This window comes from Rattus rattus, chromosome 2 (genome assembly GCF_011064425.1).
Source record: "Rattus rattus isolate New Zealand chromosome 2, Rrattus_CSIRO_v1, whole genome shotgun sequence".
NCBI lineage: Eukaryota > Metazoa > Chordata > Mammalia > Rodentia > Muridae > Rattus > Rattus rattus.
In genome coordinates, this window is record NC_046155.1 from 181,977,037 (window position 1) to 181,999,746 (window position 22,710).

The window sequence follows — 22,710 nt, forward strand, 5'->3', positions numbered from 1 at the left end:
AGGTAATCTTATCATGTTCACCCTTAATTACACCCTTCATTAAGGTTATGTGTATTGTTCATTACAGGTCATCAGTCAAATGTAAAAAGCCCCACTTTAATCTATTTAAGTTGGTATTGTAATTTCTGTTATTGTTGCAATGTAAGTGTTTTCTTTCACTCTGGCTTTCATTCTTCTTAAAGAGTTTATTTGTGGGGACACCCATTCATTGATATATTACAATCTGAAGTGTGTTCACTAATGTATCCTATTTCTAAAGACTTTTAAATAAAGCCCTGCTAATAAAAGATCCCTTAAAGGAATTGTATAGCAGGAAAATCAAGTACTTTTCTGTCTCTTATGGAGGAAAGTTATGGATATCTAATATATGCCAATATACTAAAACAGTGTGCAGGATATATATATATATATATATATATATATATATCTCCAAGTGTTTGAGGGGTAAAGATGGATTGCAATATACAGTCAAATTAATGAGTTATAAAATATAAAAGCAACCATTGCTAGTGAGAGATTAAAAGCTTCAAGTAAATAGAATTGATATATGAAGAGGGGCCAGTCATTTCCATAAACTGAAAGAAAAAGTATACTTTGTTTTTCTCATGTATGTTGACCTAATAATGATGTGCTTTGCATATTTAACATGGAAGTAAATGTCTAAAACATGAACAGAATACAGTCAAAGAGTACATATTTACATATTTTGATTTTTGAGAGCATGATGGCCCATTAAGTTTTAGTAGTAATAACTACAATATATTCTTTTTGGCTATTTCTGCTTTCACCTAGTTGGATTCCTCTGATGTAACCATTGGAGATCAGCCAAAGTTGTTTTCACATGAAGTGTTTTCTACTTCATCTTTTTAGCTATTCATCCCATGAGGTAGTCAACCATGATCTCTTGGTACCTGAAGTCTTGGGTGAAATCATAGTGCCTTTGGCTAATAAAATATATCCATGAAAATATTTTGTTCAGCACATTTTACACATAAATTGATGGGATCAGGTGCAGGAGCAGAGCCCAAGGGAAAAATAGCTTTAGAAGTCCCAGTGACAAGGAAGGAGGCAATAGAAAATACTTGGAATCATTAGTGTAATTACATCACTCAAAAAATGTTCAAACAAACATCTTCACAAAGACATAAGAAAATATCTACTGGATATTGTGTGATCTGAAACAGGCAGACATATGTATGAAGATGTTCTCCTGGATTTTTATCACCAGCTTTTTGCAAACTCCTTATTTTGTTTTCAACTTCAACTGGAGTATCTGCTATTTCTTAACCACTGAAGATTTTCATCATGAAGGAGATGTGATGATTGGTGCATTTTTCCCAGTTCATACTTACTATACAAGGAAGAAAATTCCAAATGTACAATATCCTTCTATATACTTTTATCAAGACTATTATATACAGTAAGTACAACTATTCATTTTTAGAATTCAGAATTCTTATAGCTTATAAGATGTAACCATTAAAACTTGCATGTTACTTGTGGTATTGGTTGTGACAATTACCCTGTTAGAGATTCTAAAATCTCTTTAATATTATTTGTATTTTGACTAATTTTCATCTCTTATGGGGAAGTAAAATGATAAAGTCTTCTTTGGTCTTTTCAGTTTCCTTATTTGATTACAAATTTATCCTCCTTCAATGTAGATAATTCAACAAGGTGTGAATATTTTCAATCTTATGTATTTCAGAAGAATCACACTTAAATTTCAGTCTGTTCTTGGTGCTCAAGTCATAATTGAACTCCTGCTCAGTTTTTGTGATATTAGATGATACCACTGAATGGAAAAACTCTTGAGTGTTTATATGTGATGCTCAAGTGTAGAAGCTATCTTGTTTTAGATACCACTAGTTCCAGACTTAGTGTAACAATTAGAATTTTTAAATACTTGTGTTTTACAGACATGTCATTTATCTCGTGTTATTATTATTTCTTGTTTGCTAATTTGTTATATTCACTCTCAGATAGCTTTCCCATGTTTATCTATTTGTTCCTTCTGTTTGCAGTAGTTATTCTAATTTTCACTTATGTGATTATAAAGACACAATGACTGTAAGTGTGATGACATTTTACTGCTTCATGTCTTGAGTGAATTTCCCATGATTAAAGGATAGTGTCAGATAGGTCTTGCTAAATTCAAGAGGACTACTGATGAATGAATCTGAATAAAGGTAAAAGGATATGTTTATCCTAATCAGACCTTTATATCTTATGTACGCTATCTTGTATCTGTATTGTTCCACGAAGTAAAGGCCCGTCATAGAGTGCTAACAATTATAAATTCCTGTGAAGAAATAATTTGCGACTCAACAGGTGGAAAATAACAAAAGAAAATACAGGTGTGAGGGGGAATTTTGCTCAGTGTGACAAAACTTTGTGTTTGTAAAGACCTATGTTTAATATCAAGTCAGTTAATCAAACCATTAAGAAGGAAATATGTTGAGGTATAAAAGGTCACTAAATTTTTGTTACCATAACAGATGCCTTTGAAATTTGAAACATAGCAATGACAGCTAACAAAAATTTGTTTCCATGAAATATTTCATGGTAGGTCTAATTTCTTAGGACATCTTAGTTTACCTCAATTCAGATCATAAAAATTTCTCATATGCTTAACAAATATGCTCATTTTTCATGTTGGATGGAGCCTATTCTATTTCATCATAATTAATACTCTGTATAATGCTATTTTGCCTCTCTCCCTTTTTCTGAACAATTCAGGCACCAGCATGCATTGGTAGGTGCTTCACTTTATATATTGAAGGATCAAACTCTTTACTACAAAGATTATATTTTCAGTTACACGAGCATTTAGTGCTTATGTAAGCAAAAGATTGTGTCCTGTTAAAATATAAACTTTTTATATATTCAGAAAAAACATTGAAATTCATTACAAAAATACAGTAAATTTATTATTAAGAATTAACTATATTATGTTACACATTGCACTAACCAACCATATATTTTTCTATACAATGTGAGCCACAGGAAGACATATTTACCAAAAAGCTGAGAAACTACTTTTTTTTCTTTTTCATTTAATATTTTATTTACCTATCTGTAAATTTGTATGTACATAAAGGGATGATTTTTATCTCTCTTGATTTCTTATTCCCTGTTATGGTTTATGTGCTTAAACATATTTCTTGTAATTATGCTATTTATAAATGAATTCATGGGCGCTCATTAAATTTGCTACATTAGCTTTTTTTTTTTATTAACTTGAATATTTCTTATATACATTTCAGTGTTATTCCCTTTCCGGTTTCCGGCAAACATCCCTCCCCCTCCCCCTTCCTTATGGGTGTTCCCCCCCCACCCCCCCATTGCCGCCCTCCCCCAACAGTCTAGTTCACTGGGGGTTCAGTCTTAGCAGGACCCAGGGCTTCCCCTTCCACTGGTGCTCTTACTAGGATATTCATTGCTACCTATGAGGTCAGAGTCCAGGGTCAGTCCTCTACATTAGCTTTTGTGTGGTTTCCTTCTCCTAATAGATCTTTCTTTTAGTATATCACAATAGGATAGCAACCAATGAGTTTTTGTTGTATAGAGTATTGAAGAAATGCATGTACAGAACAATTCTAAGAGAAACTGGCTTGTCCTATCATCGCATTGATGATAAAATCTTTTCAAAGTTCTTATCACAGACATTGTGTGTGTGTTTGTGTGTGCACATGCCTTTGATGCAATTCACATATGCTAGAGAAAGTTAAACTCTAAGAACAAATTTTTGCATTCTACAATGAGTGTGCTGAGATTAAATTCAGGCCCCCTTTCCCAGCAGCATGATCCTGCACTGGCTATTTCATTTTATTTGCCAGTAAATAAAAAGAACAATAAATATTTTATTGATCTTTCTCATATATTTAAAAACATACCCTGGAATTTCCTCTAGGTGTTTATGAAGGTGAATTATTTTCTTTTGCATGAATAAAATATGTTTGAACTTATAAAGAAAGTATATTTCATTAATATATATTGAATTATTTTGTTCATATTTTCATAAATTTGATGCATCACAAGAATAAATTTCTTGACAGTTTGGATTTAATAAGCTTTTCATTTTAATAAAGTTATGTACTATTATGAGCAGTTTTCATTTTAAAAGGCAAATTGATTACTGGAAGACTATTCTGAAATATATTACATTATTATGTATTTTTAAACATATTTCATATTTTATATTCATTATCCAGTATATATTATGTTTCATTTTGACTGTTTATTCAATATTAATTTAATAGTAATTAAAAATTGAATCATAATTTGAAAAACAGAAGTGTTTAGTTAGATATAAACATATACATTAAATAAATGAGCACATTATTTTCAAGAATAGGAAATCTATAAAAAATTTCATTGCCCATTAAATGGAATACTTCTCACTTAGGAAATTCTATTCTGGATTCTTTTCACCATGTTTTACCTTTTGTATATTAGCAATGAATATGGCTCCATTCCTAACTCTATTTTGATACTGAATTGGCCTTCTAATTGATATTTGTCTTTCCTTGAACTCCAACTATGTGATTTATAGTACACAAAGATAGACTGAATCTTCAGTGTTCTCTAACTTCCTTTCTGACATTCTTTTCATTTACCATAACTTGTAAAGTCCTTCTTTGTTGTTTACCTTGTTTTACCTACCATAGACCTTCATTTGTCTCCAGTTTGTGCTTTTCCTTGGGACATAGGCCTTGTTGTGTAGTTCTAGTTTTTCTAGTGTTCTTTATAAGGAAAATGTAATATGCAGAGGTATATTCTATTAAAGCCAAAAATAAAAACAGAAGTAACTCATTAGATATGACTCAAACATTCAGTGTAAGAGTTTTGGACAAGATTTTAGGGAGGTAAGTTGATGGTTGTTATTTGTCAGTATTATAGGAATTCTGTTATAATTCATCTTATGTAGTCACTTGTAGAGATAAATATGTACATCCAACTTCAATATTCATATCCAGTAATGATTTAAACCTTTGTAAATTGATTTTTCTGTGAAAACCATTCTAAGCTCAGAATCAATACAAATATTTTATGTAATATTTTATCTTGGTTCTATTTTAAGTAAAAATAGTTCATGATATTTTCTTTTAATTTAGTAAAGATTATAGATGCAGAAGGTACACACAATGCATTTCTTAGATTGCTGACATTTTAAAATCATTAGTCTGTATATTCAGAAATCAGTTTCATCCTTTTAAAAATATCAAATATCATCCATTAAAATTGCTTTTCTCTGAGCATTCACAATCATACTTTAATTATAAACTAAATTTACCAATTTCTGAACATTTTCACTTGGCCAAAATCACAATAAAAATACTCATTCAAAAACAAGTAAGTACATTACATATATTAACAAAAAATAACTTTTGATCCAATCTGTATGATTCAAGTTTTAAATGTTGTGTAAAATGGAATGACAACTAAACAGTGCTGTTGAGTATTTTTTGTTTAAAACATTACTATATGGTTTACTCTTCACATTAACTTGCCTTTTCTTTTCTCTGGGTCTTTCTTGGATGCTATCTAGGACCTAAGTGTTTTTTTGGTGATTCAATGACATGTCGTACTTTATTTATATCTAATCATTCCATCATGTATAGGCTAGTCTATCATGGCTCTGAATTCTGATCCTGCTCTTCAAGCTACCTTGATTTTCCTCTAGACAGTTTCTTAGATTGATATCTGGCTTTCCCTTTGGCATTTTTAAATAAACTCTACTGATACTGTATTCAGTATTTAAAAACCTTTCAGTCTTTATGATTTTATACATATATGAATATATATTCAGTCATGACAATTTCATACAAGATAACCAAGTATGTTTACTGTATACAATGTGCTTTCCTAAACAAATTCAAAAGAGAGTTATCATATTTTGTAATTAAAATTTTCTCCTGGCTTTGCTATGTGATATGTTTTTGAGTTTCACTTTGCATTGTCCTAGTATGCTTGAGTGTTGGAAAACCTTTATTCCATGTACTCATCAGCCAAAGGCAGGTTAACAATTTTATATTAAAGGCCAGCCTGATACACATGGCAATTCTGACCAAAGTCATAACTAAATATTTAACCTTTATCTTATTAAACTATGCAGTAAAACAATCACAAAATCAATTTAATGCATAAATAAATAAAATAGCAAATGAGTGAAGAATTTAGATAGCTAGGAATAATTAGAGCCTGTCCTGTCTTGTATTCATATGTAGTGACCACCATACACCTGCCCTTACAGAAAACTATATATGAACATAAGTGATAAATACAATCAAAGTAAATAAACACAGTTTTATATATTTATAAAAGGTAAATAGTGATGCTTCTGCCATATATAAAGTGCTAGTTAATGCTAGAGTATGTTGCTGAATTCTAAAACATGTACCCAACATAGTCCCAGCCATTAATAGTAAATTAATTAGGAAATATGTTTTACAGAAACCAAAGTAACATGTAAAAAATACTGCACTAAATATGCAGACATATGTAGTCTATGTAATACTTCTCTTATTTATTTTTATGCCATTTACACAGGTTTAATTTCAAGAACTACCAGTATGTTCTGGCTCTGGTATATGCCATTGAGGAGATCAATAGGAATCCCAACCTTTTACCAAACCTAACTATTGGGTTTGATTTCTACAATGTCAAATTCACAGAAAAGGAAACTCTAATGAATGTCTGTATGTGGCTTACAGCTCACAAAAGGGGAAAGGTTTTACCTAATTACAACTGCGAAGAGAAAAATTTTACTGCTGCTTTCACAGGAACATCATGGACAACGTCTGCACACATTGGGACATTGCTACAACTCTTCAGATTCCCACAGGTGAGACAATGTGCCTATGGGGACTGGAAATTAGGGCTCCTTTGTCGATATTACAGGTGTCTCAATAACCGAATCAGGGATAGACTTGAACTATGCAACCATCAAATTCAGACATGTGGTGATCAATTCAAACTTCTCTCCTTTCCAGGAGAAAAGAAAATGAAGTGAACGAAACCAGGTATGTATTTGAAAAAAAAATGGGCTTAGTTAGACTTTCTGTAGATTTATGTATGTGTATTTGGATTTAAACTGTGATAAACAATTAATATTCAGTGTTATAATAGGTATAGAAGAGAGTGAAGACCCCCAGCTCAAAGGACCAGTAAACATCTTCAACAAAATCATAGAAGAAAACTTCCCTAACCTAAAGAAAGAGATGGCCATAAACATACAAGAAGACTACAGAACTCCAATAGATTGGACCAGAAAAGAAACTCCTCCTGTCACATAATAGTCAAAACACCAAATGCACAAAACAAAGAAAGAATATTAAAAGCAGTAAGGAAAAAGGCCAAGTAACATATAAAAGGCAGACCTATTTCACAGCAGACTTTTCACAATATAATGAAAGCTGAAGATTGGACAGATGTCATACAGACCCTAAGAGAACACAAATTTCAAAGGTTCGATTGTATCCTTTTCAAATAACATAGATGGAGAAACAAGATATTCCATGACAAAACAAATATTCATAATATCTTTCTTCCAGCCCTAAAAGGATATTATTGGAAAGTATATGTTAAATCTTGCCATTTTGTTGATTTTATGATGTTTTCTTAGGCTGATATTCATAAAATATTCTGATATTGTTTAGTTATTACTTATGACCTCTTGGATATGTTTGTCCTTTTCAAGTTGAAATATTCTTTCTAATATTCTCTGTAGAGCTCCTTGGTAACAAATTCTTCTAATTTCTAAGGGAGGTATTTATTTCCCTTTCACTTTTTTAAAACATATTATTCTGTTCTTAGACAGGTATGTATCAATGCAAAGACAATTTTAAAATACTATACTTTTCTTTTTTTCAAAGAAAAACATCTCAAAACATTATTCATATTATTTATCTTCACCTAAATTTAACACACTTCATTGCCATATGAGTACAAATTTACTTCTGTTCATTTAAACTTGTAATTAAATAGATAGTTCTGCTAGGATTATTACTGTTAATTGAAAGTTATGATCTTTCAGAAATTTTAAAACACCTTTCTAGACCTTCTTATCTTTAAAGCATTCTGACAAATAATTATGTTATTATTAATAAAAATATTATCATAATCCTCTCTTTATTAGTGATCTATCCTTTATCTCTTTAAGGTTTCATTGCCCTTTCTTTCTTCTGTGCTTTTAATATTTCAAAATTTATTCTTATTAATGATCTCAATTCCCCCATAAAAAGAATATTATGAACACAGGACCTATGTTTATTCTGCCTTCAAGAAACATATGTGACAATCAACAATGGATACATCCTTTAAAGAGACAGGATGGAAATTCATAGGCAAATGGATGGAACTGTAAAATACCACCATGAGTGAGGTAACCCAATCACAAAAACACATGGTATGCACTTACTGATAAGTGGATATTAGCCCAAATCTCAGATAACCCAAGATACAATCCACAGACCATATGAAGGGCAAGGAAGATGCCCAATGTGAATATGCCTCAGTCCTTCTTAGAAGGGAGAACAATAATATTAACAGAAGGAATATGGACACAAAGTTTGGAGCAGAGACTGAAGAAAGGGCCATCCAGAGACTGCCCCACCTGGGGATACAGGCCAAACACATACAGTCCCAAACCCGGACAATATTGCTGATGCCAAGAAGTGCATGCTGGCAGGAGCTGTGTCCTGAGATGCTCTGCGAGAGCATGACATATACAGAGGCAGATTCATGAAGCCAACCATTGAACTGAGAACAGAGTTCCCAATGAAGGAGTTAGAGAAAAGATTGAAGGAACTGAAGGGTTTTGCAACCCCTTAAGCACAACCATACCAACCAACCACAGCTCCCAAAGGCTAAACCACCATCCAAAGAGTATACATGGACAGACTTATGGCTCTAGCTGCATATGTAGAGGATGGCCTTGCTGGGCACCAAAGGATGGAAAATCCCTTGGTCATGCCAAGGCTTGACCCCACAGTATAAGGCAATGTTAGGGTGAGGACATGGGAAGGGGTGGGCAGATAGGGGAACACCCTTAAAGAAGAAGGGGGAGGGGGTATGGAATAGGGGATTTATGGACAGGAAAAAGAATGGGGATAACACTTGAAATGTAAATAAAAACTATCCAATAATAAAAGGAAAACAAAACAAGAACAAAACAGAACAAAGAAGCAAAAAACAGGTGTGGTGAAATGCACCTATAGTTTTAGGTATAGAAAGGTTAAGATATAAAAAATAAAAGGAAGAAAGAAAGAAAGAAAGGAAGGAAGGAAGAAAGAAAGAAAGAAAGAAAATAGATGTCATAAATAAATGAACTAGCAGGAGAAATGTGAGTACAGGTATTTTACTATTTGACATTATAGCCTTCACACCAAAAGTAGTAAAAAATGATGAATAGTATCAATCTTGGTAATCAAAAGTACAATATCATAGAAGGGAGATGCACCAAATTTCATTTAAAAATATGGCTAGATATAAAAAAAATTAAAGTGACAGAATAACCCCAAAACAATGATAGAAGGTGATTTCAATATCCTACTCTCACCAATTGATAGGTCATGTATACAAAACCTAAATAAAATAACGGAATACTGAACAAATTAATGTCCACAATATGTGTTAGTTTTTAAAATATATATTGTGGGATTTGAAAAATTCTTGGTCATTTGCTATTCCTCAGATGAGAATTCTGTTTTTTAGTTCTGTATACCTTTTATTGTTAGGGTTATTTGGTTCTCTTGAGTCTAACATTTTGAATTTTTTGTATGTATTGGATATTAGCCCTCTATCAGATGCAGTATTAATGAAGATCTTTCCCCAATTCGTTGGTTGCCATTTTGTCCTATTAACAGGGTCCTTTGCCTTACGAAAGCTTTGCAATTTTATGAGCTCCTATTTGTTGAACACTGATCTTAGAGCATAAGACATTAGTGTTCTGTTAAGGAAAATTTCCATTGTGCCCATGTGTTCGAGGCTCTTCTCCACTTTCTCTTCTATTAGATTCAGTGTATCTGGTTTTATATGGAGGTCCTTGAAACACTTAAACTTTGTACAAGGAGATAAAAATGGGTATATTTGTATTCTTCTATATGCTAACTTCCAGTTTAATGAGCCCCATTTGTTGAAAATGTTGACTTTTTTCCATTGGATGCTTTCAGCTCCTTTGTCAAAGATCAAGTGACCATAGGTGTGTAGATTAATTTTTGGAACTTCAGTACAATTCCATTGATCTGCCAGCCTGTCTCTGTACCAATACCATGCAGTTTTTATCATGATTGCTCTGTAATACAGTTTGATACTTAATATCCTTAGTCATCAGGAAAATGCAAATCAAAACAACCATGAGATTCCACCTTACACTAGTCAAATTGGCTAATATTAAAAACTCAGGTGATAACCGATGATGGTGAGGATATGGAGAAAGAGCAATAATCCCTCATGGTTATTGGGATAGCAAGTTGGTACAACCACCCTGAAAATCAGTCTGATGGTTCCTCAGAAAATTGGACATATTACTGTATAAGGTCCCAGCTCTACCACTACTGGGTATATATCCAAAAGATGCTCCAACATATAACAAGGACTCATCCTCCACTATGTTCACTGCAGCCTTATTTATAATAGCCAGAAACTGGAAAGAACAGAGATGTCCTTCAATAGAGGAATGGATACAGAAAATGTGGTATATTTACATAGTGTATTACTAGTCAGCCATTAAAAGCAATGACTTCTTGAATTTCTTTTTTTTTTTTGGTTCTTTTTTTCGGAGCTGGGGACCGAACCCAGGGCCTTAAGCCTCCTATACCACTGAAAATCCCCAACCCCTGACTTCTTGAATTTCTTAGGCAAATAAATGGAATTTGAAAATATCATCCTGAGTGAGGTAACCCATCACAAAAGAACACATGTGATATGCACTCACTGATAAATGAATATTAACCCAAAAGCTTGAAATATGGAAGATACAATTCACAAAACTCAGGAAGCTCAAGAAGAAGGGTCACCAAAGTGTGGATGCTTCAGTCCTTAAAAGGGGGAGCAAAATACTCACAGGAGGAAAAACGGAGACAAATTGTGGAGCTGAGACTGAAGGAAAGGCCATTCAGACACTGCCCTTCCTGGGGAACCATATCATATATAGTCGCCAAACCAAGACACTATTGCAAATGTTAAGAAGTATGCCCCAACATATAAAAAAGACATGTGCTCCACTATGTTCATCGCAGCCTTATTTATAATAGCCAGAAGCTAGAAAGAACCCAGATGCCCTTCAACAGAGGAATGGATACAGAAAATGTGGTTCATCTACACAATGGAATATTACTCAGCTATCAAAAACAACGAGTTTATGAAATTCGTAGGCAAATGGTTGGAACTGGAAAATATCATCCTGAGTGAGCTAACCCAATCACAGAAAGACATACATGGTATGCACTCATTGATAAGTGGCTATTAGCCCAAATGCTTGAATTACCCTAGATCCCTAGAACAAATGAAACTCAAGACGGATGATCAAAATGTAATGCTTCACTCCTTCTTTAAAAAGGGGAACAAGAATACCCTTGGCAGGGAAGGAGGCAAAGATTAAAACAGAGACTGAAGGAACACCCATTCAGAGCCTGCCCCACATGTGGCCCATACATACACAGCCACCCAATTAGACAAGATGGATGAAGCAAAGAAGTGCAGACCGACAGGAGCCGGATGTAGATCGCTCCTGAGAGACACAGCCAGAATACAGCAAATACAGAGGCGAATGCCAGCAGCAAACCACTGAACTGAGAATAGGACCCCGTTGAAGGAATCAGAGAAAGAACTGGAAGAGCTTGAAGGGGCTCGAGACCCCATATGTACAACAATGCCAAGCAACCAGAGCTTCCAGGGACTAAGCCACTACCAAAAGACTATACATGGACTGACCCTGGACTCTGACCTCATAGGTAGCAATGAATATCCTAGTAAGAGCACCAGTGGAAGGGGAAGCCCTGGGTCCTGTTAAGACTGAACCCCCAGTGAACTAGACTGTTGGGGGGAGGGCGGCAATGGGGGGAGGGTTGGGAGGGGAACACCCATAAGGAAGGGGAAGGGGGAGGGGGATGTTTGCCCGGAAACCGGGAAAGGGAATAACACTTGAAATGTATATAAAAATACTCAAGTTAATAAAAAAAAAAAAAAAAAAAAAAAAGAAGTACAAGCTGACGGGAGCCTGATATAAGTGTTTCCTGAGAGTATCTGCCATGTCTGACCAATACAGGTGTGGAAGCTTGCAGCCAATCATCAGTCTTATCACGGTACCCCAGTGGAGGAGTTAGGGGAAGGAATGAAGGAGCTGAAGGGCCTTGCCACCCCATAGGATGAACAACCAATCAGACCCTCCAGACCTCCCAGGGACTAAACTACCATCAAAGAATACACATGGCGGAATCCATTGCTCGAGTTGCATATGTATTAGAGGATGACCTTATCTGGCATTAATGACAGGGGAGGCCCTTTGACTTGTGAAGGCTTGGTATCCCAGCATAGGGAAATGCTAGGGTAGTGAGGCAGACATAGGTGGGTGGATGGGGAAGCACCCTCATAGAAGCAGGGTGAGGGGGATGGGATAGGGGGTTTCTGAGGGGAACCTGGAAAAGGGGTAACATGTAATGTAAATATATATAAAATATCCAATTTAAAAAATACATCCCAAAGACCTGTTCTTAAAAAAAAAAAGAAAGAAAAAAAAAAAAACAAAACAAAAAGCTGTGATGAACCTAACTTTTTTCCTGTTGTCATCAAATGCTTTATGGTTGAAATTGTCTTTGATACTAACATTTTTCTATTTCTTTCTAATTTGGTTCAGCTTTCTATTGGACCTTATGATACTGCCTTGAATGACCATGACCAGTATTCTTCGCTCTACCAGATGGCTGCTAAGGACACATCTCTCTCACATGCCATTGTCTCCTTGATGCTTTATTTTAGGTGGTCCTGGGTGGGTCTCCTCCTCCCAGATGATCATAAAGGGAATAAAGTTTTATCAGAGTTCAGGGATGAGATGGAGAGAGAAAGAGTCTGCATAGCTTTTGTGAAAATGATCCCAACCACCTGGACTTTATATTTTAACAAACAATGGAAAAATATGGAAGAGATTGAGGAATCTTCGACAAATGTGATAATTATTTATGGTGATGTTGATTCTTTACAAGGTCTCATGCGAAATATTGGACAAAGGTTACTGACAGGGAAAGTATGGGTAATGAATTTTGAACAGGATATTACTGACCATGCTGATTATTTCCTGTTAGACTCATTCCATGGGAGCTTCATTTTTACACAACATTATGCAGAGAGTTTTGAGTTTACCAAGTTTATTCAAACAGTTAATCCTTACAAATACCCAGAAGACATTTATCTTCCTAAAATGTGGCATTATTTCTTCAAGTGCTCATATTCTGAAGTTGATTGTAAACTTTTGGACAACTGTCAAGCCAATGCAACTTTGAATGTATTACCTAGACACATATTTGATGTGTCCATGAGTAAGGAGAGCTATAATATCTACAATGCTGTGTACGCTGTGGCTCACAGTCTCCATGAGATCACTCTTAAGCAAGTACAGATGCAACCATGCAAAAACGGAGAAGAGCTGTTGTTTTATCCCTGGCAGGTAATATTCTTTCTATTGTAATAACAATAACTGTGATATATAAAATTTGCAAAGAAATTAACACATATTATAATATTCAGTATATTTTATCCAAACCCACAGGAGTATTTGTGTTTCTAATCTTCCATGGAAGTCAAGGCAGTCTCAGTTTTGTGTTGTAGAGAAACATTGCATGATGCCAGAAGGACATCTGTTTAGTCAGCATCAAGATCATATCAAGACTTGCTACCTGCATTCTCATGTAAATAGTATCAATAATAAAGAAAACATCCCATAGTTTCCTTATACATTTTTTACAACAGCAATTTTTTTTAAATGGATATTTAAGGGAAAGGAAAACAGTGTTTTTATTTTTGGGGTTTGCTTTTGTTTTTTTGTTTGTTTGATTTGATTTTATTTTTTTACTTAAATGATTCCTTTTAAAATTTTTTAGACATCAGAACCCTCCTTTTAAATATTGGATCTCTGAAGATATTCTGAGAGTAAATAGTTCTGAATTGCTTTCAAAATTAACATTTGAATGACTCAGCAGGCATGGATTTATTATTTGTGTTGGTTCAAATATTTCTCTTGAAGTTAAATGATATTTCAGAAGCAGATGGTACCCCCACTCACCCAGGATATTATTTATTCAACTTAATTCATGCTGGCATTTATATCCTTGAGTAAAAGAAATTAGAAACTTACCATAGCATAGGATCTATTCTGACTTTTTGTATACAGTATACTATAAAGTAATTAATCTATTTCAGATTAACTCTTTCCTGAGGAAAAACATGGGATTAGATTGGAGACAGAAAATAAATGAAGAGTATGACATTCTTAATCTTTGGAATTTTCCAAAGGGTCTTGGACTAAAGGTTAAAATAGGAAACTATTCAGCAAATGCTCCCAATGGGCAACAGTTGACTTTATCTGACCAGATGATTCAATGGCCAGAAAAGTTTTCAAAGGTGGGTTTGCTATATTTCATGATATAACAAAAATTGTTTTCTGATGCAAGGCACATTGATCTTTCATTACTTATATAAAATACCACAGAAGCATTACTATAGTAAATTTTCTCTTTCTTTGAATCAGAACATGGCAGTATTTAATGTTTATATGTCACCCAAATTTCATTCATATAATGGTTAGTTTATCTCAACCTGACACAGATTCTAAATATATTGGAAGAGTGAATTTACCTGGGCAAAATGTCACATAGGTAGGTTTGTTTTATTTTGTATTTGCTTGTTTTTTGGTTTTTTGGTTTGTTTGTTTGTTTTGAGAAAATCTGTCATTTATGTTTGACAACATGAAACAATGTTAAATCATTTTTTGTTACTATGATCAAACACCATGACCAACAGTGACTTTGAAAGAAAGAACTTATGTGCCTTATGTTTCCAGAGGTATAAGATTCTATCATGGATGGCAGAATGACAACAAGAGGTAGCTCTGGATAGAAGACAAGGAGCAAATAGGTTTCTGTTCCACATACAATTATAGTAATTATAATTACAGCCAGAGGCAAGAATTAAAATCTTTCAATCCCTACCTAAGTTAATAGTTTTAATAATAAAATCAATATTTTCCTATACATTTTTACAGTTAAAATAAAAAGTTAGATATTTACGTAAAAGCATGACTGTTTTTTTTTCACTTAAGTTATAAATTAACTTCTGAATCTCTGAAGATATTCTTTAAGCAAATAGATTTTTCTTGCTTTCAAAAAAGTTAATATTTGAATGTTTACTTTGAGAATTTCTCCAGCAAGTCTGCATATCCTAAAGTCTAATAACTCCCTGAATGGTGCAATTCACATGTAAATAAGCAGTCAAATGCATGAGCATGTTGTGTTATTTTTCATTGAAAGTGTCATATAGTAACTCTATTTGCATACCTTTACTGTCTATATTCAGCAGATTCAGTGTTATTGCATGCTTAGATGTTTTAATACATGATCAGCTATTCTTTGCTTTTAAGTCCTCTGGAAAAGGAAAACTGTGATATGTGTATTTGGTTTTTTTTTTTTTTTTTCTTTTTTTCGGAGCTGGGGACCGAACCCAGGGCCTTGCGCTTCCTAGGCAAGCGCTCTACCACTGAGCTAAATCCCCAACCCCGTGTATTTGTTTAAAGTAATGACTTGTCAGGCTACTGCAAAAAAATAAATAGGAAAAGAACTTATTAAAAAGATTGAGGGTATCCCCTTTACATTTTTTTCAGGCACATAAACAAATAAATTATGACAAAAATTTAATGTAATTTGCCCTTTTCACCATAGCTAAATTTATTAATAAATTCCTTCAGAGAAATACACACCCATTAGTTTCCATGTTCATTCTAAAGCTGTCAAGTTGACAGTTAATTACAAAAAGCTTATGTAGAATAAACACTATGCTTTACTATTTATAACTTTGTTATATAAAATTAAGGCCCATTATTTAAAATTCTGATGTATTCTTTAAAAGCATTTTGCTTTTGATTCAAATATATGAAACATCATAATTATACTCAAGAGAATAAATGATTTGTATCATAGTAGAGATTATGAGAAATATATCAATGTTAGATATTTAGAACAATGCCAAGATCAGAGTTTTTCATATTTTAAAATTTCTGCTAGCATCTACAGTATTAATCTGAGCTCAGCATTTAGCAATCTGTTTACAGAAAATATTGTAACTAAAACAGGATCATTGACTGCTTGTTATTTTTAAAATCTCATTTAAATGAGATACTAGAAAACTTTATATTCTTAATATCTTAAACTTTCTTTTTGATCACTATATTTTTATGATGTCTAATTACTTTCAAAATATTTTTTCATACTATTTTCTGCTATCCTTTTGAAAGGCATCCAAAGCAGGTAGATTTTATTTCTCTCCATATAATAGAAGTTTTATTACTTTAATCTTTTTGTTTATTTTATAGCCTAAAATATATTGTATTGTTTGTCTTCATATTTATTGATCAAATTGTTTAATATAGGCCAATCTTTTCAGATTATGTCAAGAAAATTAGGAGAGAACTTGAGTAGGTACTCTTTCTCTTTCTTATTACATTTGAAAGAACTCAAAAGTAAAATATTTGAATGGCATGTGAAATGAATTATAGGAGCTAATGCACTTATTGTGACATTAGTATACATATATTCACTTTCCTAGTGGACACCAAGCTGTAAGTACTTGACAAGATAGAGAAGGTTTTAAATTTAAATATTAAAATATTTAATGAAATAAAAGACAATTTACAATCATGGTAGAATTAAAGCGGCTCAACCCAGGAGTCAGTGAATACATTGACCATATCAGCCTGGAGAGACTCTATACCCTTCTATATTATGATTCCTGTAAGCTACCTTCCTCAAAAATGTCCCTGCCTTATTAAGATTTCAGTTTTTCCAACACTGTTAAAATATTCTGACCGTGCTTTAAACATGTTTTCCTTTTGAAGGGCACAATGATACCAAAATTTTTCTCTATTTATAAAAATATTGAAAATTGGCTGCTTTAGATAACACATTTTATTCTGCTCAGATTCCTCAATCTGTGTGCAGTGAGAGTTGTGGGCCTGGATTCAGGAAAGTCACCTTGGAGGGTCAAGCAGTCTGCTGCTACAATTGTACACCTTGTGCAGAAAATGAGATTTCCAATGAGACAGGTAAATGCCTACTTTACAGGAAACTTCCCCATTTCTCCACAGTTTTCACAATACCCTGGGAAATATAGATGGTATAAAGAGGAGTTAGAGATAAATGATTTATTTTTGTGTGCCTTTTAGCAAAATTGAATATTTATGTACTTCAAACTGGATTTCGATCACTTTTAGGACACATGCAAGGTTCAGATCTGTTGCACCTTCATTGTGACCATTTAGAGCTCATTTCAAAATACAAGTTGGCAGTAATTTCAGAGATGTGCTTTTCTATTGCATGCCTTTAGATTCTTAAAATATGGTAAACAAATGGAGAAATAATTAGGAGTATTTTGATAAAAATAAATTTTCTCATTTGTATTATTTTTTTAAATAATTTGGTGCAATATATTTTGATGGTCTGCACACCTACCATTCCTCATATATCCATTCCTCTGTTCCATAAAAACAGACATTTATGTAGTTATGTGTAATTTACATAACTAATAATGTCTGTGATGGATGTCACTTGAGTAATGTCAAACAGCAGGGGCAGAACTCTTTAAAATTAAACTGACTCCCCTCCCAAAGCTACCAACTTCACATAATTCTTTATCTGGAGATGTGTCTTCATGGCAACTAACAATTTCTATGCTAGAGTTTTGTCTGGCTTAAATCTGAACACATCTAATGAATTATCTTAAATGCTATAAATTTGTAAATACAATTGTCCTATATGTCTAAAAAAAGTGTTTTCTTGAAGTAATCTGAATATTTCTGCAAAAGGGAATAACATCTAAAAATTTTTCCCCTGCATGAATTTTTTTTATTTTTATTATATTGAGTATTTCTTATTTACATTTTGATAGTTATTCCCCTTCCTGGTTTCTGGGCCAACATCCCCTCCCCTTCTATATGGGCTTCCCCTCCCCATCACCCCCCTTACCACCCTCCCCCCAACAATCACCTTCACTGGGGGTTCAGTCTTGGCAGGACTAAGGGCTTCCCCTTCCACTGGTGCTCTTACTAGGCTATTTATTGCTACCTATGAGGTTGGAGCGCAGGGTCAGTCCATGTATAGTCTTTGGGTAGTGGCTTAGTCCCTGGAAGCTCTGGTTGGTTGGCATTGTTCCAATAAGTAAGTAAAGAAGTTGCATTTCCTTAATGTGTAGGATTATTTATATATTTTCCATCTCCATGTAAGAGAAACAATACAACTATAACAGCAATGAAGTTTAGAACTCAGTAAAGATATACTGAGTTCTAAGTGCATAAATAGAAGATAGAATACTAGTTCATGGTTCATGGACATAATCATGGCATCTTCCACAACTGAAAAAGAATTAGCATTCAATTTTTCTGTACATGGTTAAGTTGAATATAGAGTTGTATTAATTCTGTTTAAAATAGAGTTTATTTTTTTTCTTTCAAAATAACACACAATGTATTTTAAACATACTCATGCCCTATGAGCTTTCTAGATGCACCTTTTTTCTATACCTACCGAATTTTTTCTCTCTTTAAAAAAATCTCTTCACTCTTTTTTGCTCTACCTGAATACTCTTGAATGACCTATACTATAGAATTATCCACATTGTTGTTGTCATAATCTTAAAGAACACTAAATTCTACTCTCATACCAGAAAAGAAATTAAAAGAGATCTTCTGATATTAATATGAGTTCCTGTCGAATTTCACTTCTGTGATGATAATGAGTCAGACCCAATCATGAGCAGATCATGAACATGCTATAACAGCAATGAGTATATATATATAACTATCTTACTGTGGCTGTATATCACTGTTTCTTTAGAGTAGTATGAGTCTACTGACTTTATGAAGTTTCCATACTTTCTTCTATAAATTTCATCCTTTTTATGTTGCAGCATATTTTTAAGTTTTTAGCCAAAGAGACCTTTCCACATATGTATGTATCTATGTATGTATACATGCATTCATACACATTTGTTGCAAAGTGGGTTTGTCAGTGTATCTAAAGATACATAATAAAAGTAATTCACCCACCCATAAAAATATGACTATACTTCTATACAATAAGCATATTTTAATAGCATGTAGTTCGAAGAATTGCTAAACACTTCACGTTTGTTGCTGATTGACAATTGAACAATAAGCTAATATTATCTTTAAATTGGAGAGATGCTAATTCTATGTTATTAATGAAATAAAATTCAGAGTATGGTAGTAATTTCAGGTTTTGAGAAATATTTGGATATGTTGATAATATGACACATAAATAAGCATACAAATATTTCATATTAAACATGAAATTTACAAAATTCTAAGGGAGTATAGTAAAACTTTATTCTTCTTTACTCTTCACAAATTTTTATGTAAAAATTGATGATTGCCATGAAATCTTATGCATTAGAGTATTTTGAGCACTTAATAATTTAATAGGGCTTATTCAGTAAACTTCAGTAGAGAATAAAAGGAAATTGAATATAAAAGGAATTTTGAGAAGATAAGTAAATTTAGGGATTAGATATGAAAAAAGCATTACCTGAAGACGATTGCAAATAAAAAGCATTCTTCTTCTTTCATTGATTTCAGAGATCAAATTCAAAATTTATAGAGGTAATTCATGTGGTTATATAAAGGCCCAGGTATATTTATGCAATATTTCTTAGTATTCTACTTACTTTCAAGAAAAATACACTAATTTCCTAAACGATCGAGAAAATTTGTATATAAAGAGAATAAATGCAAAAGACTATTTTAATTATATCAGTATGAAGGAGATGAGTTAAGGAAGAAAAACTACTGGTAGTCTTCTACTATCTATATAGAAACATCACTTTTTAAGAATATCTATTTATCTATCTATCTATCTACCTATCTATCTAACTATCTATCTATATCTATAACTCTATCTATACTCTATCTATATCTATAACTCTATCCATAACTATATATCTATATATCTGTATATATCTATAAATCTATATATCTATACATCTATATGTCTATATATCTATATATCTGTATATCTGTATATCTATATCTATATAGATATATATGCTGGCAGCACAAAATATGCTCAGTGGTAGTAAAATATAAAAAATCAGAGACAGAGAGTTCATTGAGTTTGTAGTAAAAACTGAAACGTAGGAAGGAATATCATAGTAGGAAAGAGAGAGATTGGACAAAAACCTATTATAAACCAACACAAAATATTAAAAGAAATATATAGGAAGAAATTGTCAGTATCAATATGGAATCATTCATAAGAGTACATATATCTTTTTTTTCTTGAGAACACAAGGGTATGTGACTTTTGCATCTGTCCTCAATAAGCATGTATTTAGTAATGTCTCAGCAAGGACTCATGAATACCTTCATTTCTGACCAGATGTAGATCATTGTGTGAAGTGTCCAGAAAGTTATTATGCAAATACAGAGAAGAACCACTGCCTCCAGAAAGCTCAAAGCTTTCTGGCCTATGAGGACCCCTTGGGAATGGCTCTCACCAGCATAGCCCTGTTATTTTCTGCCCTCACAGTCATTGTTGTTGGGATCTTTGTAAGACACAGACACACTCCCATGGTCAAGGCTAATAATCGAGCTCTCAGTTACACTTTGCTCATCTCACTCAACTTCTGTTTTCTCTGCTCTTTGAACTTCATTGGCCAGCCCAACACAGCCACCTGCATTCTGCAGCAGACAATATTTGGAGTTGCATTCACTGTGGCTCTTGCCACTGTGTTAGCCAAAGCAATCACTGTGGTCATTGCTTTCAAGGCCACTTTTCCAGGGAGAATAATAAGGTGGCTAATGATATCAAGGGCCCCAAACTATACCATTCCTATCTGCACCCTGATTCAACTTGTTCTTTGTGGAATATGGATGGCAACATTTCCTCCATTTGTTGACCAAGATGATCATACTGAACATGGGCATGTCATCATTTTTTGCAACAAGGGCTCATCTGTAGCTTTTCACTGTGCTCTGGGATACCTCTGTTTCTTGGCACTTGGGAGTTATGCCATGGCCTTTTTCTCAAGGAATCTGCCAGATACATTCAATGAATCCAAATTTCTGTCATTCAGCATGCTGGTGTTCTTCTGTGTCTGGATCACCTTCCTCCCTGTCTACCACAGCACTAAGGGGAAAATTATGTTGGCTATGGAAGTCTTCTGTATTTTGGCTTCCAGTGCAGCACTCCTTGGCTTCATATTTACCCCTAAATGTTACATTATATTGTTGAGACCAGAAAAAAACTCCTTTCATTGTATTAAGAACAAAATACATTCTAAAGGAAATGTTTCACAAAGCATAGTTAAAAAACCAATTTAGCTTTTATAATAACAAATTAATATAAGATTTGAATTCATAAAACTATAACATTCTAAATATGTAACAGTTTTATCATGTGGGATTGATTTTATCAGAATCTGTGTCTGTATCCAATTGTATTAAGAGTGGTTCTAGTTTGTGCATCAATTTTTTCTCATGGTATAAAATTATAATATACTTTTCACATGATTACTTTCTTAATATAAACACAAGTATTCTGGCATCTTTTTTGTAGAACAGTATATTTTTTTACTTAGATACATTTCCTCTCTTGTGTTTCAATGACTCTGAATTCCAAAATCAGTGAAACTGCACCAGTATCTTTTTAGCATCCTTCTTTGATGTGAACAGTTTATTTTCATGTTACTGTATGAATTTGCTTATTAGCTTGATAAATAGTATTTCCTCTTCCTGAAATAATAACATTTTTATTTCAAAAATGCATTCTAATATAATTTCTTGATGTCCTTTAATAACATTTATTAAAAGTATACTTGTTTACAAATACATTGTAATGTTTTTATATAGTCAATTATAAGTACATCAGTTTTTAAGTGAATAACATGGTATTTTTGAAGCTTTTAAGACATTTACTGAAGTTATTATGTTTCAAGTTTATGTGTTTTTATAGGGAAACACCAGATGATGTGCTGCATAATAACCTAGTATGTAGCATTGTAATGAGGGAACCTAAGGGCCTTTTTCGTCCCACACTGTTCTTACAGCTTACCCGTCTCAGGTGGGGCCAGCTATTTTCCACCCACAGAAACATTTTTGAGTAAAAAATTCTCAGAATGTACTGATTGATAGTCACCTGATCCTCAGAAAGCCCCAGATATAGTGTCATGTTTGTTAGCCAGTGGATTTAAAGGTTAATATGCTTAGCCAATAAGTTTGAATTATAACCTTGCTGATTTAACCTGTGCACCCAAGTAAGAGCCAATCAGGGTTGCCTTCTTATTATATGCCTCAAGGGACTGAACCTCTTGCATTTGTTTCGATCTGCATCTCAGTGTCTCACTTGGGGACATCTTGATGTAAGTAACACTTACCAAGGGTTGGGGTCTTATAGTGTAATGATTTACATACCTATTTAGGATATAGAATTA

At 33.3% G+C, this 22,710-nt stretch overlaps 1 protein-coding gene across 1 annotated transcript; it reads left to right on the plus strand.

Moving 5' to 3' along the window:
- The first annotated feature begins 1,196 nt into the window (after positions 1–1,196).
- Positions 1,197–21,601, plus strand: LOC116892755 (vomeronasal type-2 receptor 116-like). The gene is made up of 6 exons (XM_032894633.1): positions 1,197–1,420; positions 6,553–6,847; positions 12,860–13,666; positions 14,419–14,619; positions 17,188–17,311; positions 20,658–21,601. Exons 1-6 carry the CDS (start codon positions 1,197–1,199, stop codon positions 21,599–21,601), a joined length of 2,595 nt encoding a protein of 864 aa, XP_032750524.1.
- Positions 21,602–22,710: the final 1,109 nt, after the last annotated feature.

Coding starts and splice junctions, on each gene's coding strand:
- LOC116892755 (XM_032894633.1), top strand. CDS start 1,197: ATGAAGATGTTCTCCTGGATTTTTATCACCAGCTTTTTGCAAACTCCT. Junction 1,421..6,552: donor TATCAAGACTATTATATACA/GTAAGTACAACT, acceptor CCATTTACACAG/GTTTAATTTCAAGAACTACC. Junction 6,848..12,859: donor AACTCTTCAGATTCCCACAG/GTGAGACAATGT, acceptor AATTTGGTTCAG/CTTTCTATTGGACCTTATGA.